The sequence below is a fragment of the Macaca thibetana genome, chromosome 4, assembly GCF_024542745.1.
Source record: "Macaca thibetana thibetana isolate TM-01 chromosome 4, ASM2454274v1, whole genome shotgun sequence".
NCBI lineage: Eukaryota > Metazoa > Chordata > Mammalia > Primates > Cercopithecidae > Macaca > Macaca thibetana.
The window spans coordinates 128,324,131-128,342,720 of record NC_065581.1 but is presented as its reverse complement, the minus strand read 5'-3'; the positions used below and the strand labels follow the sequence as shown (position 1 = coordinate 128,342,720).

Genomic DNA, 18,590 nt, shown 5'->3' with positions numbered 1-18,590 from the left:
TTTGAAAACATACAAAGTAACAGAATCGGATAATGAACTTCATTACTTAGCTTGAGCAACTATCAACATTCTTATTTATTCCTGTACTCTCACCCATCGTTTAGTTATTATCGCTAACATTATTTTTACTATTTTTAGGTATAATTAACATATATTGAAATTTACAAGTCTTAGATATACATTTTTGACAAATAGATGTGCCTGTGAAATTCACATCATCCCAGTTATTTGATCTTTCCCCCAGTTTCTTTTTTACCCCTTTCCAATCTCCCCTATCCCCACCCTTCCCTCCAGGTGAGAAGAGTAACATTGTTCTGATTTTTTGTTTGTTTGTTTATTTACCTTAGATGAGTTTTGCCTGTCTTAAAATTCTACAAGGAACCCTTCTGTATGTCCTCACTTGTTTCTGGCCTCTTACCTGTGAGCTTCATCCATGGTACTGAGCCTGTTAGCAGTTCTTCCCTTTGTTTTGCTGAGCACATTCTGTTGTATGAATTTACTACAATTTGTTATCGATTCTTTTGTTAGTGAGTATTTTGGTTGTTTTCCCTTTTTTTTTTTTTTTTTTTCCTCTAAGACAGAGTCTCACTCTGTCACCCAGGCAGGAGTGTAGTGGCACAATCTCAGCTCACTGCAGCCTCTGCCAGTTTCAAGCAATTCTCCCATCTTAGCATCCCTAGTAGCTGGGATTACAGGCATGCACCACCATACCCAGCTCATTTTATGTATTTTTAGTAGAGGCGGGGTTTCACCATGCTGCCCAGGCTGGTCTCGAACTCCTGACCTCAGGTGATCCACCTGCCTCAGCCTCCCAAAATGCTGGGATTACAGGTATTAACCGCTGCGCCCAGCCTTGTTTTCGATTTTTTGCTATTGTGAATGAAGTTGCTGTGAACATTCCTGTATACATTGTTTTGCAAATATATGTTTTCATTTTTCTTGGACAAATATCTGGGAGTGGAATTACTGGGTCAAAAGATAGGTATGTGTTTAACTTGGTAAGAAATGGCCAAATTGTTTTCCGAAATGGTGGTACCATGTACATCCCTACCAGCAATCTATGCGATCATAGCTGTTCCATATCCCTGCTGACATTTGGTATTGTCAATCTTTAATTTTAGCCATAATGTGAGTATATGGTGGTATCTCATTGTTACTTTTATTTGCATTTCCCTAATCCCTAATGATGTTGAGCACTTTTTTATGTGTGTACTTTTGCCCATCATTTTTAATTAGATTGTCTTTTATTATTGAGTTGTATTTGTTCTTTATATATTCTGGATACAAGTTATTTGTCAGGTGTATATTTTATTAATCTTTTATTTAACTATGTCTTGCCTGTTCATTTTCTTAACAGTGTCTTTTGATGAGCAAAGTTTTATTTTTGATTGAGAGTAACTTACCAAATTTTTGTGATTATTACTTTTTGTATCCCTAAGAAATCTTTACTTACCTCTGTATTGAGAATATATTTTCCTATTTTTTTTCCTAAAAGTGTTATACTGTTTGCTTTTATATTTAGGTCTGTGGTCCATCTCAAATTCATTTTTATGTGCAAAGTTGGGGTCAGGATTCACTTTTTTCCCTATGGATATTCAGTTGCTCTGCCACCATTTATTGAAAAGACTTTTCCTTTTGTCTTTAATTGTTTTGGTACCTTTGTTGAAAGCCATTTGTCCTAGTGTGGGGCCTATTCCTGAACTCTGTTCTCTTCCTTTGGTCTACTTGTCTTTATCCTAATCCTGCACAGTCTTGATTACAGTAGTTTCATGCTGAGTCTGTAAGTCAGCTAGAGTAAGTAGTGCAGCTTTGTTGTTTCGTTTCAAGATTCTTTCGGCTAAGTCCTGGCATTTCCACATAAATTTTAAAAATTGCCTCATCCATTTCTATTAAAAAATGAGTATATAGAAATACAATTCATTTTCATGTATTAATTTTATACCTGGAGACATTGCTACACTAAGTTTTTAATGCATAGTTCCTGAACACCCTGGACTTTCTTCCCTTCATGTTTTCCTATGGCTTTGTAGATGTGAATGTCCTTGTCTTTTGTGTCTGCCTCCTACAGAGGTCCGGTGGGAATGCCATGGCATTGTGAAGTTGTCTTACACTGTCCCAGCTAGAGTCATATAGTCCCCCTAAGAGTCTCTGTTAGTGCACCTTCCACAGTCAGTCTCGAATGAGCCATTTTTTGAAGGCAAGAGCTTTACTTTATCTTCCTCTCCATCCCCACAATATTGAGCACAGCATCTTGTTCACAGTCTGGAACGTATCTTTTCAACATTTCTCTCAGATGGTAGGGAATTATGTAGTTGTTGGGTGGAGTGAAGGTGGGGGACATTCTTATAGGAAACCTCAATCAAATGGAATATACCAATTGGAATATACTCAATCAATTGGAATCATTTGGAATACCCTGAGGTATATCCTAAAAAGGGAATATAGACTTTTTATCAAAAACTTAGCCCTATGTTTTTCCTGTTCAAAAATATGTTTACTAGTGGATGATTTACGACACTCTAAATGACTTGGGTTTTTGCTGCCAATTTTGAATTTTTGTACATCTAAATACATTTCTTCTTACTTCATTTTTGTTTTCTAGGTGGCTGACTGTTCTTGGGATGAAACAATAAAGATCTATGACCCTGCTTGTCTTACTATTCCTGCTTGAGATACACTACTCTGGTCAGAAACAGAGGATGTTGGCTGAAGAACTGCCTAACAGCAAATAAATTAACTATGGAAAACATAGACATTATGCTTTTATATGCTATTCAGATTTCAAATCTTTCCAGTTTATCAGTTTTGAGGGAGCTGATAAAGGCTTTGGCTCACTCATTAAGCCTGATACATAAGCCATATTTCTTAAAATTCTAAGAAATAATTAATATTATGGTGTATCTTATAATATCTATTAAAATGTAGTCTCTGGGTCATAAAATGGATTAAAATATGGGATCTCAGTAGGTTATACTTGTATAGATAGTGATATATTTCATTTTTAATTTGTCATTTTTGATGTAAAATACAATCACTGTTGTGATAAATAAACTATATCTGTTGATCATTTATCATTTTATGACTTCCCCAAAAAGACTGCTCTTTCTAATACATTGTATATGTGAATACAGTATTATATGTAATATAGATATATCTGTGGTTCAGTAACAGGACACTAGAATATATTTATTCTTTTATTTAGTAGCTGTTTATTGAGCATCTACTCAGTGCTTGACACATAGACTGAGTGAGATTCTCTCAGGGACTGGTGCCATGTTTTTAAGAACATGGAATGCTATGAGCTAAGAGCTTACTTTTTTTTTTTTTTTTTTTTTTTTAGCATTTATTCACATATTTTTAGATATTATACTTATGACTCTATAATTTTGTCTTCCTACTTCTGTAATATCAAAAATTTTTTAAACTGTCAATTGAACACAAAGTTTTAGGTCCTACTAAGGCTTCTAGCTATTGCCCTTGAAACCAGGCCTAAGTACCGCTATTATGCTCCTTGCCACCTCCCTAAGGTTTCTTGAAAAGCTCTAGGTGCAGATGAACTGGAAAAAAAAAAATGTACGTTAAAGGGGAAAAATCAAACTACTTTGCATAACACTTATATTTCCTATATAATATTAAGATATACTATAAGTGGTAAAGATTATAATTCTTAAGTTCTTTTTAAAGAACAAAATGTGCTCATAATAACCAGAGCAAAAATAAACTAAAATATATATATATTGCCTTTATAAATTTGCTTGTTTGGCCGGGCGCGGTGGCTCAAGCCTGTAATCCCAGCACTTTGGGAGGCCGAGACGGGCGGATCACGAGGTCAGGAGATCGAGACCATCCTGGCTAACACGGTGAAACCCCGTCTCTGCTAAAAAATACAAAAAACTAGCCGGGCGCGGTGGCGGGCGCCTGTAGTCCCAACTACTCGGGAGGCTGAGGCAGGAGAATGGCGTGAACCCGGGAGGCGGAGCTTGCAGTGAGCTGAGATCCGGCCACTGCACTCCAGCCTGGGCGGCAGAGCCAGACTCTGTCTCAAAAAACAAAAACAAAAAAACAAAAACAAACAAACAAACAAAAATTTGCTTGTTTACTTCTTGCAGAAAAAATTTAAGACAGCTTAAGATATAAAAGCAAAACAGCATAAATTAAGAAGTGGAACCAGAGAGAGAAAGTGGAGCCAGGAGTGGGGCTTCAGTATACATACCTCAAAGTCCTGGAAAGTTACTACTGACTGGGCCAAAGATTTACCGCTAAGGTTTCTAGCCTCATAAATGGGAAATCTGATCAGCTACACAGTTCAGTGCCTATAGCCTAGAGGGCAGACTCTGTCCTTGTGCCAGGCTTGGCCCTAGCACCCTGCCTGGCTCAGGCAACAGAAGGGGCTCAGCAACTGTTAGTTAAATGAATGAATGGTCTCAGGGAAAATACAGCTCTTTTTGGTTCTTTTTTTCTTTTTTTTTTTCTGTTCTTTGAGAATGGAGCCTCACTATGTTGCCCAAAATTGGTCTTGAACTCCTAGGCTCAAGCCATCCTTCCACTTCAGACTCCCAAGTACCTGGGACTACAGGCACATGGCACGGTGCTCAGCTTTTTTTGGTTCTTAGATCAGCAATACAGATTGCTTTTGAGAGGTTCGATAAAGAGGACACCGCTTAACCACCAAAGTATACTGCAGTGAACATGGTGCTTAGCCACATCCTTAGAGTTGTCACACTGATGAGTTTGACAGCGGTTTTTTTTGCTGCTTGCCTCTATATGAACTAACGGCATTATACTAAGGTGTGGTCAGTAAAAGTGGGTTTACAGTGGGTGTTCTCTGTATCAGCAGAATTTGAGATAGACCCTTAAAAGTATCCAACCCAAAGTAGTCAGACATGGTGGCATGCGCCTACTGTAGTCCCAGATACTCGGGAGGCTAAGGCAGGAGGATCACTTGATCCTGGGAAGTTGAGGCTGCAGTGACCCAGGCTAAGGCATTCTGGCCTAGGTGACAGAGCAAGACCTTGTCTCAAAAATATCTAACCCAGATAATATTTACAATGAAATTATTTCCTTTCCTTCTAGAATGCGAGAGGTTTTATTAATAAAATGTTCTATCATGTATCTTTTGAAACAAAAACTTATAATTTAAAAAGTAACCTCTCCCTTGATTTATTTTTTCCCTCTACTCCAGGAATGTTAGAGATGTTTAGAACACTAGCTTCATAATATATAACTCAGGTATCATTGTGAGAGTGGGTGAATGCTTATCCAGTTGGTTGCCTGGAACTAGAATTGGAAAACTCTAAGGATTCTCTCCTGAAAGACAATGTGCAAGATTTTTGAATCCTTGGTAGATCACAAGTTAAGCAGCTTTTGGACTTTAGAGGATGACCAGTCATTCTTTCTGGGTTGGGAAATCAGCATTTGTCTCCTGGCTGCTGAGCTTTTAGCTTTCATCTTGCGGGCCTCCCCACAAGCTCCTCCTGTACCTGTAGTGACAGAACAGCACTAAAGAGTGGATAAAGGAAAAGGGAACTCAGTTACTGATTTCTGGTCAGGGCACCATGTGAGATGCTTTATATATGTTATCACTTTTAATCTCTATAACATCCCTGCAAGGTAGCCCTCCTTGTTTTCAGGACAAGGAAGCCAGTGTTCTCAGGAGTCATAATAGCCAAAAAATAATGAAATGAATTTGAAATCTGGAATGATTGAATCTAAACCCATGGTCCTGCCACATAGCCTCCTTTTCTTAAGAATAACAGAAATTGGCACACTGAGAAATAGTTGTAAGATGTAGAACTCTCTGGTGAGTAGATCCTGATTATTCCTGAAGGAATTGACAGAATTGAGTTTCCAAGTCTCAAGAGCTAAGCTGAGCCTTAGTCTGGAGTGACCCTACCAAGGTCCATCACGCCCAGGGAGATCCAGGCTGAGTCAGCTATCCTTTCTGCCTTTGGCACTTCTTAACTGTGTATCTTAGCAATAATGTGGCTCTTCCAAAAATGAACTCGAATTTCTTACTTAAAAGGCTTCTCCTTGTATTTGCTGATCCACTTAAATGCTTTTTAGTTTCATGTTAATACTGAATACTCCCAAATCTGTACACCTACCTTCCCCACCTGGGTTTCCCACAAGCCTTTGCACTCATTTTGTTCCAACCAAACTCACTTGCCTGCTAACCCAGCTTTTCCTCCTGCACATGCTTTTTCATTTGTTGACAAAAGTCAAGCTGTTATAAAAGATCCATTTGGGTCAAGCTAAAGACCTAAACACCATCCTTGGTCCTTCCCTTATTCCCACTTCTCCATATATATCGAATGAGATCCTTTTTACCCCCTAAACACTGCTCCCTTCTATCTCTTCCCCTCAATCCAACCACCATTGCTCCAGTTCAAGCCATCATTAGCTTTTCTCTGGACAATTGCAGCAGCTTCCTAAATGGTGTGTCTGTTTCCAGTTCTGTGTCCTCAGAGCCCTCCTCCTCAACACAGCTGCCGGAGATGGATCTCAAATGCAATCTGATTACATCAATTTCAGTATAAAACCTTTCTCTGCTTATAGGATTACCTATAGGAAAAAATTCAAGCTTACTAACCAAGCAGCCAGGGTCCTCCAGGGATAGCCCTTGCCTCTGTCTACAGCACCGCTTCTCTTCACACTCAACCAGTGTGCTCACAAATTCCTCATGTAAGTGATGCAGGTTTTCGGCTGGTCTATGTGCCTGGACTACCCTGCTCTTGGCTCGGTAAATTCTTACCCATCATGTAAAAGTCACATTAGGCTGGGCACGGTGGCTCATGCCTGTAATCCTAGCAGTTTGGGAGGCCAAGGTAGGCGGATCACCTAAGGCCAGGAGTTTGAGACCAGCCTGGCCAACATGGCAAAACCCCGTCTCTACTAAAACTACAAAATATTAGCCAGGCATGGTAGTGAGTGCCTGTAATCTCAGCTACTTGGGAGGCTGAGGCAGGAGAATTTCTTTAACCCAGGTGGCGGAGGCTGCAGTGAGCCAAGATTGCACCATTGCATTCCAACCTGGGTAACAAGAGCGAAACTCCATCTAAAAAAATAATAATAATTAAAAATAAATAAAAGTCGCATTAAATAAAGAGTAAGATTGACAACATACAAAAATTAAAATTGCAAAACACATCACTAGCAAAGCTAAAAGAGGACCTAATGAAAGGATATACTGGCAACATACACAGAATGGATGGTTAATAGCCAAACTTCACAAAGAGCTCTTAAAAATCACTAAGAAGTCTGGGCATGGTGGCTCACACCTGTGATCCCAGCACTTTGGGAGGCTGAGGCAGGTGGATCACCTGAAATTAGGAGTCCAAGACCAGCCTGGCCAACATGGTGAAACGCCATCTCTATTAAAAATATAAAAAATTAGCTGAGTGTGGTGGCGCATGCCTGTAATCCCAGCTACTCAGGAGGCCTAGACAGGAGAATCACTTGAACCCTAGAGGCGGAGGTTGCAGTGAGCCGACATCAAAACATTGCACTCCAGCCTGGGCAACAAGAGCGAAACTCCGTCTCAAAAATAAATAAATAAATAAATAAAGTCACTAAGAAGATACCAAACAAAAGTTGGACAAGGATATCAATAAATAGTTCACAGATGCAACCTCCACCTCCCAGTTTCAGTGATTCTGCTGCCTCAGCCTCCAGAGCAGTTGAGATTACAGGCATGCGCCACCATACCTGGCTAATTTTTGTATTTTTAGTAGAGACAGCGTTTCACCATGTTGACCAGGCTGGTCTTGAACTCCTGACCTCAAGTGATCCACCTGCCTCAGCCTCCTAAAGTGCTGGGATTACAGGTGTGAGCCACCGTACCCGGCCAAAATTTTAAATTACCCTTTGACCCAGCAATTTCACCTCTAGGATTCCCTCTCTCCCCCTTTCCCAAAATACCTGTAGAAGTATGGCTATGTCCAAGGGTATTCATTACATCATTTGCTAAAACCCAAATGCCTGTCTACAGAAAGGGTACACTGTAGAACAGTTATTGAAAATAATAAGTCATTTGAAAAAATATGCTATTTCTATGTAAAAAAATCACTCCAAAACTTAGTAGTTTTAAACAACACACATTTATCATCTCACAGTTTCTATAGGTCGGGAATCCAGAAACAACTGAGTTGTTTGAGCTCAGATTTTCTCATGACACCACAGTTATTTCCATGGTTATCAGACCTCAATTACTCAACCACATTGGGACTCTCCATAGGCAGAATGTCCCTACAATGTGGCATTCGGCTTCCCCAGACTTAATGATACAAGAAAAAGGACATACAAGATGGAAGCATCAGTGTTTTATAAACTAAAGTCAGGAGTGACCTCCATCACTTCTGCCAGGTTCTGTTAGCTACACAGACCAACCCTGGTACAGTGTGGGAGGAGTTAACATAGGGTGTGAATGTGGGGAAGCAGGTATCACTGGGGACTATCTAGAAGGCTAATTCCCATAATACGTGCTTTTTAAAGTAGGAGATTATAGACAAATATATATGTTATCCTGGTTTTGTTATTTTTTTAAAGGGGGAGTTTGTGTGTGTATAAACATACATACAGGCCAGGCGCGGTGGCTCAAGCCTGTAATCCCAGCACTTTGGGAGGCCGAGAGGGGCGGATCACGAGGTCAGGAGATCAAGACCATCCTGGCTAACACGGTGAAACCCCGTCTCTACTAAAAAATACAAAAAACTAGCTGGGCACGGTGGCGGGCGCCTGTAGTCCCAGCTACTCGGGAGGCTGAGGCTGGCGTGAACCCGAGAGGCGGAGCTTGCAGTGAGCTGAGAGATACGGCCACTGCACTCCAGCCCAGGCGACAGAGCAATAGTCCGTCTCAAAAAAAAAAAAAAAAAAAAAAAAAAAACATACATACAAAAAGGCTGAAAGGTTCCACACTGAGCACAGCAAGCTCTATGTTGTAGGGTTGGGGATGGTGAATACTGAAGAGAGCATGTTTACTTATTTATAAATTTGTTTTTCTCTTATGTACCACAATGAGCATGTGTTACTTTTACAATTAAAAATAATGAAATAAGCTTTCAAAGAGACTATGTTTCCTTCTCCAGGAAGCCTTCTCTGCTACTGCTATCAAGCTGATGTACTTGCCCTCCTGGCGCTCCCGTTTTCTGCCACACAATCCCACTGTTGCTAAGGACAAAGGCGGTGTGTTCATCTTTGAGTCCTCTGTGGCTAACAGAGTACCTAGGCACAAAATACTTGTAGTATATGTTTGTTGAATGAATGGATAAACTAAAGGATTTATTTAATGCCATTAATATTTATTGAGTAGCTCCAAAGATGATGTGCTTGAGTCTAGACCCTTGGTACCCTGATACCAATAGGTCAAATAGCTATTTGACCTTTAGATCTACATTTTTGTTCATCTAGATCATTTAACCTTGCTAAACATGGTATTCTTAGTTTTTCACAATTTTTAAAAGGAGTTCATCTAGTATCTGGTTTTGTGGGAGATGGGGGTTAAGGGGTTTTTTTTTTTTCTTTCCAAAAGAATTATATGCAACAAAGTGGAGAAAATGTGCGATTTTATGCCACTGTAGGTTTCAAATATTAAGCTAAATTGTCTTGCCTAAATGAGAAGAGTAAGATAGCTGAATCAGCCCCAAATCTTTTACCTAATGTTAGTATCACAAATGGATGCAATTATAATTGCGGGCAGAAATGAATCATTCCAAAAGTAGGTCTGTGCAGCCAATTCTTTATATTAATAATATGCACTTGGGATGGCTTAAAGCAGCCACACTTTCATTGGAATAGTCTCTAGAAGCAGAAATCCGTTATTTGCCGATGTCTATAAGTTAATTTTCAGAGTTTTTAATCAATATATTTTGAATATACAGTTATACCACATACATACACATAATGTGAACTGGTGCTTCAGACTTCATTATTTCCTAAATAACATTAACTCTAGAAAAAGAGTCACTTAAACAGCCAATAGTATGTAACCACAAGTTTTAGCAACAAAAACCAAGAGCTCCCCAGAGAACCGGAAGCACGTGTTTCAGTATAATGCTTTCCAGCTATTCCTGGAAGGTTGGCACCCTGGACCATTCACAAACATTTTTTTGAGTGCCCACCTGTGGGGGGGCAGGGAGGTGGCCCTCCTAGGCGCCGGGCACCTGAGCTGATGGACTGGTTGACACCGAGCTCTCTAGAGCTCACCAAAGTGAGCATCCAAAGCCCAAAATGCTGGCCCAAATGAAGGGCTGCCGTGATGCTGCTGATCCCTGCTGTAATTTTTTTTTCTTCCCCTGTTGCAGTAAATCACGACTTCAACACCTTGGCTGAAGTGTGCTGCATTCAGCACAGAGATGGAAGTAAGAGGCAGAAAACAGAAGAACCGCGAGAGAAATGGATCCTGTCTATTAAGGCAACGTGATGCAGCGTTAAAAGGTTAGGAGGTTGCGATCCCCGGGGCTAAGAGAAATAAACTGCTGGCGGTGAACGAAAGGGGTGCTGGAGCGCAGCGATCTCGAACCTTTCCCTTACAGCCAAACCCTGGCCAATGCCACAAATTTCAAATCGCCTTAAAACTAAACTGCCTGGCGCTTAACGGTTCCATCGGCTGGGCGAAACCCTTGGCTGCTGCTGATTTAACTACAGGTCCGCGCGAGTTACTTTCCAGGGAACTGAATTCAGAAGAAAGAGTCACCGAAGCCCTACTCCCATCCCAAAATTAGAATTCCCTTTTTCTTAGTCATATAGGAAAAACACAGTTCACAAGTCCTGCGGTGCAAAGGTGTGAACCCTGGCCCAGGGAGGTGATGACTCCCCCGCCCTCTGCCTCCCGGTTTTCCTGCTTCCGAAAGCAACCCACGACGGTCCCGCAGGGTGAGGGTTCCCTGGAATCAGTTCCCTGGGATCCGGAGAATGCTACGCGGAGTCTCCCTACAGGGTGAGGGGCCCCGGGTTCCCGCCCCCTCCCCTTCTACTCCCCCATACTGCGAGCGCAGCCAGCCTTCTCCCACGCTTCGGGAAGCGTCGCCCCCGAGCTTCTCGGTTCCTGGTGGTGGCTACTTGCGGTTGTGACTTCGTTTGTGCGCGCTTGCTTATTTACATCTTTGCCTCAATTCTAATGTGTGTCCCCGCCACCAGGCTCCGCTGCTGTACGAGACCACTGAACCCCCTGAAAGCTTCCCCGGAGCCGCGCGCATAATCCCGGGACCCTCTCTGGAAGGCACGCCGAGAGCGGTGCGCGTGGCCTGGCACCGGAAGGAGCCAGCTTCCGGGCCCCGAGGCACCCCCGGACAGCGCCCCGGGCCGCGGGTTCCTCCGCTGATACCAGGGCGTCGGCGCCGGGATCGGGAGCTTCGGGAGCCCGCCGGTACCGACGGTTTTCACTTCCCTGGAGGGCAGCTGGACGAGGTCCCGCCGCTGCACCGGGAGGGACCGTGGGTAGAAAAAGCCGCTGCAGCGCCGGGGCGATGGGGCTGGGGGCACCGTCACTTGTTGCGACCAATAAACGGCGCTCGATCCTGATGCGCTGTTTCTAAAATCTTTAGCTGTGTCCCGATCCCTCCAACCCAAGCCCCTCGGCTGGGAGGAAGGGGCAAGCGAGAGCCGCTGGCACTGTGGGAGGAGAGGGGCGCCGCGCCCCAAGAGCCCCCGTCCCGCTCTGCGGCAGCCGCCCCGGGGCGCCCAGCCGCCCGCTTCCCTCAGCAGAGCGTCTTCCCTGACGGTGAAACCGCGCGGGACACAACCCACCGCGGCTCATCACCCACTTACAAATAGCTGTCGCTAGGATTCCCGCCACTCCTCTCAGACCGGCCCCCCCGCCACCTCTGCCACTTTTCGGAGTCCCCCGCCCTCGCCACTGCCTCCCCGGAGCTGCGGGGCAGTCGGACGCAGAGCTGCCGAACCGCGAGAACGCCTGGCCAGAGCTGCCCTCTGCAGCCGAGCCGGCGCCCCCTGCCCTTCACCGCCGCGCTGGGCGGGCGCCCCCGCCGCCCTCACTCCGCTCCTCCCGGCTCCTCGCGCGCAGGTCGCGGAGCTCCGCCACCGCTGGGTGCAGCGAGGCCGGCGCGATGCGGCAGCTGTGCCGGGGACGAGTGCTGGGCATCTCGGTGGCCATCGCGCACGGGGTCTTCTCGGGCTCCCTCAACATCTTGCTCAAGTTCCTCATCAGCCGCTACCAGTTCTCCTTCCTGACCCTGGTGCAGTGCCTGACCAGCTCCACGGCGGCGCTGAGCCTGGAGCTGCTGCGGCGCCTCGGGCTCATAGCCGTGCCCCCTTTCGGTCTGAGCCTGGCGCGCTCCTTCGCGGGGGTCGCGGTGCTCTCCACGTTGCAGTCCAGCCTCACGCTCTGGTCCCTGCGCGGCCTCAGCCTGCCCATGTACGTGGTCTTCAAGCGCTGCCTGCCCCTGGTCACCATGCTCATCGGCGTCTTGGTGCTCAAGAACGGCGCGCCCTCGCCAGGGGTGCTGGCGGCCGTGCTCATCACCACCTGCGGCGCCGCCCTGGCAGGTGAGCGGGCCCCGCGGCGACCCCCAGCCGACCCCACCCACCCCTCTCCGTCGGGCAGAGACCGCGGGGATCACTGAGTGCAACGACCTCACTTCCAGATGGGGAGACTGAGGCAGAGAGGGACGGAGAGCTTTGAAAGTGGTCGCTTAGCTCGCAAAAGGGACTTCCGAGACCCAGCGAGCTCCCCAGCTCTCCGGTTTCCTCCCGCAAGTGCCCCTACCCCCTAATGTCCTGGCTTCCGACCCTCGACCCTGCTTCACCTGGCATCGCTCTTCCTGCTGCCCCCTCCCTTGGTCTTCCCCTGTCACCCCATTCTCTGGGAGAGGTGGGAGGGCCGCCTGAGCCTGGGAGCTGGAGTTCTCCAAGCCAGGACCAAGCCGGAAGGAGGGGGCCGTGAACTTCCTTGGGTCACCAGGGGCTGGAATGGAGGTGGGGGATGGGGGCGAAGCTTAGGCTCCCGGGGCTACTGCGGGGTGTCTCGTGCCGCGCGGGGGACTGCGGGCGTGAGGCAGACGACCCAGGTGCTGAGCGAGACGAGAACCGGGGCAGGGGGAAGCTTCACTGGGGGCCAGGACAGGCGTTCTCCCCTGCTCCTGGCCCCTTTGGGTTACAGGCCACTGGCTGGGGCTCCCTCTCCCTTTGGTGCCCCACGGGGCAGGGGCTGCGGAGTGCAGGTACCACGCGCCGGAGTGACCTCGGTGCCAGCTCGGGGAAGCCACAGCACCTGCCCCGAGGGCATCTGCGCTCTCCGGGGCCTTTGTCGTGGACAGGGGAAGATGGGGTGACCCGGGGATATGGCGGGAAGGCGCTCTGAGCACTGACTGAGTTTGGCTGTCGCATTTGACACGGGTGGCCGAGGGACGGCGGGCGTCTGTCACTCGAATCGGTGGGCAGAGCTGGGGCGCGAACCCAGTCTCCTTTCCTATCCGACGCGTTTTCCCGGTGGGTCCACGCCGACGCCAACCTGCTGTCTTCTCTCTTTTACCTTCCTGCCCTGGCTCGGCCGTCCTCCTTGTGCGCCGCAGGAGCCGGCGACCTGACGGGCGACCCCATCGGGTACGTTACGGGAGTGCTGGCGGTGCTGGTGCACGCCGCCTACCTGGTGCTCATCCAGAAGGCCAGCGCTGACACAGAGCACGGGCCCCTCACCGCGCAGTACGTCATCGCCGTCTCCGCCACTCCGCTGCTGGTCATCTGCTCCTTCGCCAGCACCGACTCCATCCACGCCTGGACCTTCCCTGGCTGGAAGGACCCAGCTATGGTCTGCATCTTCGTGGCCTGCATCCTGATCGGCTGCGCCATGAACTTCACCACGCTGCACTGCACCTACATCAACTCGGCCGTGACCACCAGCTTCGTGGGCGTGGTAAAGAGCATCGCCACCATCACGGTGGGCATGGTGGCCTTCAGCGACGTGGAACCCACCTCTCTGTTCATTGCCGGCGTGGTGGTGAACACCCTGGGCTCCATCATTTACTGTGTGGCCAAGTTCATGGAGACCAGAAAGCAAAGCAAGTACGAGGACCTGGAGGCCCAACCCAGGGGAGAGGAGGCGCAGCTAAGTGGAGACCAGCTACCATTCGTGATGGAGGAGCTGCCTGGGGAGGGAGGAAATGGCCCGTCAGAAGGTGGGGAGGCAGCAGATGGCCCCAATCAGCAGAGCAAGCAAGAGGTCAGGGGCAGCCCCCGAGGAGTCCCGCTGGTGGCTGGGAGCTCTGAAGAAGGGAGCAGGAGGTCGTTAAAAGATGCTTACCTCGAGGTGTGGAGGTTGGTTAGGGGAACCAGGTATATGAAGAAGGATTATTTGATAGAAAATGAGGAGTTACCCAGTCCTTGAGAAGGAGATGCATGTATGTACCTATGTGCATACACTTATTTTATATGTTAGAAATGACATGTTTTAATGAGAGGCCTCCCCATTTTATTCTTTGAGGAGTGGGAAAGGGAAGAAAAGAAAGAAGCTGAAAGGTACTGACAGAGCGACAAAATTAGCACCTGTGTGAATTATTTAGTGTGACTTCACCTGAGGCATCACAGAGACAAAAGAATGTGAAGGTACTTAACAAAGTAAGGCAATGGTTTCTGCTTCAGACTCCTGGCACATTTAATTTTTGTCATTATAACCATAACTAAATATCTGCATGTACCAAGAGTCCCCAAGCCACCCCCTCCAAAGATAGAGTGTAGAAATGATGAGAGCACTTAATAAGTTCAAAGATGACATTCAGGGATGCATTTTTGATGATAGAACTACAGTTTTTATCGCCAGCTGGGCAAAAAGTATATTGCTGAAATGATATATAAATATACTGAATTGATGTTCACTGATTATAGTCATCTGAAATACCATATTTACTCTGATTCTACTCACTTGTTTTTTAAAAATAGGTGTCCTATTATTGTATTATATATTGATAGAAACTGTTAAAGCTATTTTGAAAATATGAGTTCTTAGCTTTAATCATGAAGTCTAAAGTTTGCTTTTAGTAATTATTTTAAAAGTTGTTCCATTCATTGCTTTATAATATTTATTATTGAATGCCAAACCTGTTCTTTTTTTTTTTTTTTTTTTTTTTTTTTTTTTTTACTGTGTCCAATATTCTTTCAAGCAAATGCAATGGCTGGAATATAATTCAGAATTAACTGAAACCCAGCCAGAAGAGGGACCACCTGTAAAGCAAGTCCTTTCAAGTTGTGCTGCACATCCCAAACCATGTTACAAAAAGAGCAACTGCTATATTCACATTATGATATTTTTCTATCTTAAATTTGTCAAAATAAAGTATGAGTCTAATATTAAAAGATACATTGTTAGAAATTTATTTTAGACACCTGTTCTATTGTTGCTGTAGAGTTGTTTGTGTTTGCCTCCAATGTGTGGTCATAGTATCTGGTGTGTAGGGGCCGCACCACTGGAAACTTCCTAAATTAACAAAGCTGTTTGGTTTGAAATAACAACAAAAACAGAAACACATCTTCCAGTGAAGGAAGCTGTTAATGGCCTGGTGCGGCAGCTCATGCCTCTAATCCCAGCAATTTGGGAGGCCAAGGCAAGCAAATGGCTTCAGCTCAGGAGTTCAAGCCAAGCCTGGGCAACATGGCAAAACCCCATCTCTGCAAAAAATATCAAAAATTAGCAAAGCGTTGTGGTGTGCACCTGTAGTCCCAGCTACTCAGGAGGCTGTGATAGGAGGATCACCTCAGCCGGGGAAGTCGAGGCTGCAGTGAGTTCTGATTATGTCACTACACTATAGCCTGGGCAACAGAGTGAAGCCCTGTCTCAAAAACAAACAAACAGGATGTGGTGGTGTGTGCCTGTAGTCCCAGCTACTCAGGAGGCTGAGGCAGGAGAATCGCTTGAACCTGGGAGGTGGAAGTTGCAGTGAGCTGAGATCGTGCCATTGCTCTACAGCCTGGTAACAGGGCGAGACTCCGCCTCAAAAACAAACAGACAAACAAACAGAAAATGATAAAACACTCCATCGCACTGAGGTACGAAAGCCATCCACACCAGACTTCAGTTAACATGGAGTCTGAGAAGTAATAAATGGTCATGTCCACCAAGCAGGAAGCCTTCTGTGAGCTCCAGGCAGGAGACATACTTTGAGAGTGAGGGGGTTACTCAGATCTGCCAGCATGTTGCTGAGATTCTCAGATAGTAGCATCTTATATTTTTCTTTCTTTTCTAAAAATGAAAGCAAAGCAAAAAGCAGAAGCAAAAATGAGGTTTCAGCTCCATCAGTTTGGCTCCACAAGCAGCTGAGCAAGTGTAATTGTGGTTTGTGATTGGCCCTGGTTTGCTGGTTTCCACAGGCAATTGACTGTTTCCAGAGGTGCCTCCACAAGCCATTTAAGATGTAGGAAACCTCACATACTGCAGTTAGAAATGGTTTGCCAGGGTTATGATGACTTCTTAAAAAATAAGCATTAATTTTAATGCTAACATGCCAAAGGGCAACATCGCGTTGCAACTCTATAAAGCTGAGAATTAATGAAAAGCAGCAAAGTTGGATGAAGCATATATTTCTTGTGGCTATCACTGCCACATAAGTGGATAGAATGATTGTTTTTCGCTGAAAAAAAAAAAAAAGAAATCTCCTTTGGTTAAAAATGTGAGTTTGCATTTATAGCAAAAGGATTAACTCTTTACTGCCAATGAACTTATAGAGACACTGTATTTGACTTCTTGTTTCTAGAGAAACAGAACCCATAAGAGAGTGAGATTTTAAGTAAGTGGTAATTGTGGGGCAGTCTGAAGTCTGTAGGCCATGCCGGCAGGTGAGAAACTCAGGCAGGGTTTCTATGTTGCAGTCTTGAGGCAGAATTGATGTTGCTACTTCTGGAAACCTCGCTCTTTGGTCTGTAGGCCTTCAACTAATTGGAAGACACATCTTAGAAATGTCTTTGCAGCAACATCTAGACTGCTATTTGACCAAACAGCTGGGTACCACAGCCTAGCCAAGTTGACGTATAAAAGTAATCCTTCCTCCACTGTCGGTAGCACTGGAGGCAATCCGAGACTCTGGTCTACCGTGACTTTCGGGCTCTAGTAAGACCTTGCATCAAGCAGGCAGGGGGCTTCTGAGGAGCTCCAGGATATCCGTATGGGTGGGACTCCACTGGAAGTCACTCACCATTGTTGCTAGACTGACCCAGTCTTTTTCGATCTACCCCATTCTGACAACTTGGATTTTCCCTTGTTTCTGAGATTACACCCCCACCTAGTACCCAACTGAGCCCTCGCTTCGACAACCCGTTCCTATAACAATTCTTCATGGCTGAGGCCCAGCCCCATGCTCACCTGTCACTGCCCAACTAGAATCTGTCTCTAAAACACAACGTGATGTCAGACAGACCTTCTCAATACCGGGCCTGTTGCTGACCCCCTCCCCCTATATGCTGTCTAGTCTTATTTTATTTTATTGAGACAAGGTCTTGCTTTGTCACCCAGGTTGGAGTGCAGTGGTGCAATCATAGTTCACTGCAGCCTCAAACTCCTGGGCTCAAGTGATCCTCCCACCTCAGCCTCCCGAGTAGCTGGGACTATAGCTGCATGCCATCATGCCTGGCCAATTAAAAAAAATTTTTTTTGTAGAGATGAAGGTCTCACTGTGTTGCCCAGGCTGATCTCGAACTCCTGGTCTCAAGCAATCCTCTCACCTCAGCCTCCTGAAGCATTAGAATTACAGGCATGAACCACTCTGCCTGGGCCTAGCTTTCTATTATTGAGGAATAGATCAATCAGAAACCCTGGGGAAAGGCTGGGCAAAGTGGCTGACACTTGTAATCCCAGCACTTTGGGAGGCTGAGGTGGGCAAATTACTTAAGCCCAGGAGTTCAAGACCAGCCTGAGCAATATGGCGAAACCCTGCCTCTACAAAAAAATTAGCCAGGCGTGGTGGTGTGTGCTCATCGTCCCATCTACCTGGGAGGCTGAGGTGCGGGGATCACCTGAGCCCAGGAAGGTTGAGGCTGCAGTGAGCTGTGATCGTGCCACTGCACTATAGCCTGGGTGACAGAGAAAGACCTTATCTCAAAAATAAATAAATAGCCCAGGCGTGGTGGCTCACGCCTGTAATCCCAGCACTTTGGGAGGATGAGATGGGCAGATCACGAGGTCAGGAGATCGAGACCATCCTGGCTAACACGGTGAAACCCCATCTACTAAAAATACAAAAAATTAGCCGGGCATTGTGGCGGGCGCCTGTAGTCCCAGCTACTCAGGAGGCTGCGGCAGGAGAATGGCTTGAACCCAGGAGGCGGAGCTTGCAGTGAGCCGAGATCGTGCCACTGCACTCCAGCCTGGGCGACACAGCGAGACTCCATCTCAAAAAATAAATAGATAAATAAATAAATAAATAATGAAGAAACAATGGGGCAATGACTGCCAGAACTGTGTAGGTGAGAGGGTGCATGCATGTTACCGGGGTTGCTGAGCAGGACTGAGCACTGACCTGAATGAACTCTTGTAAGACCAGCAGTCCTACAAAAGCAATCACTCATTGTCAGAGGACACCGTGATCTAAGCGACTAATAGCAATACTTCACGAAGACAAAAGTGGGTGAAACTCTAAGTCTTTAACTGACTG

The 18,590-nt window shown here is 46.0% G+C and overlaps 2 protein-coding genes across 2 annotated transcripts in view; both read left to right on the top strand.

The window, feature by feature from the left end:
- The window catches only part of PEX7 (peroxisomal biogenesis factor 7), a 92,728-nt gene extending 89,649 nt beyond the window's left edge, over positions 1 to 3,079 (top strand). The window contains exon 10 of the mRNA XM_050787969.1: positions 2,603 to 3,079. Within this exon, the coding sequence (XP_050643926.1) occupies positions 2,603 to 2,671 (69 nt within the window). The 3' untranslated portion in view covers positions 2,672 to 3,079. The remainder of the gene's footprint in view (positions 1 to 2,602) is intronic.
- An 8,801-nt stretch (positions 3,080 to 11,880) lies between these two features.
- Positions 11,881 to 15,303, top strand: SLC35D3 (solute carrier family 35 member D3). Its single transcript, XM_050786253.1, has 2 exons — positions 11,881 to 12,501; positions 13,527 to 15,303. The coding sequence occupies exons 1-2, from the start codon at positions 12,063 to 12,065 to the stop codon at positions 14,336 to 14,338; spliced, it is 1,251 nt and encodes a 416-aa protein (XP_050642210.1). The 5' UTR covers positions 11,881 to 12,062; the 3' UTR covers positions 14,339 to 15,303.
- The last annotated feature ends 3,287 nt before the right edge of the window (positions 15,304 to 18,590 follow it).

What these genes read in the sequence shown, in the direction of transcription:
- SLC35D3 (XM_050786253.1), top strand. Translation starts at nt 12,063, where the DNA reads ATGCGGCAGCTGTGCCGGGGACGAGTGCTGGGCATCTCGGTGGCCATC. An exon ending in CTGCGGCGCCGCCCTGGCAG is followed by an intron (nt 12,502 to 13,526) that starts GTGAGCGGGCCC and finishes TGTGCGCCGCAG; the next exon opens with GAGCCGGCGACCTGACGGGC.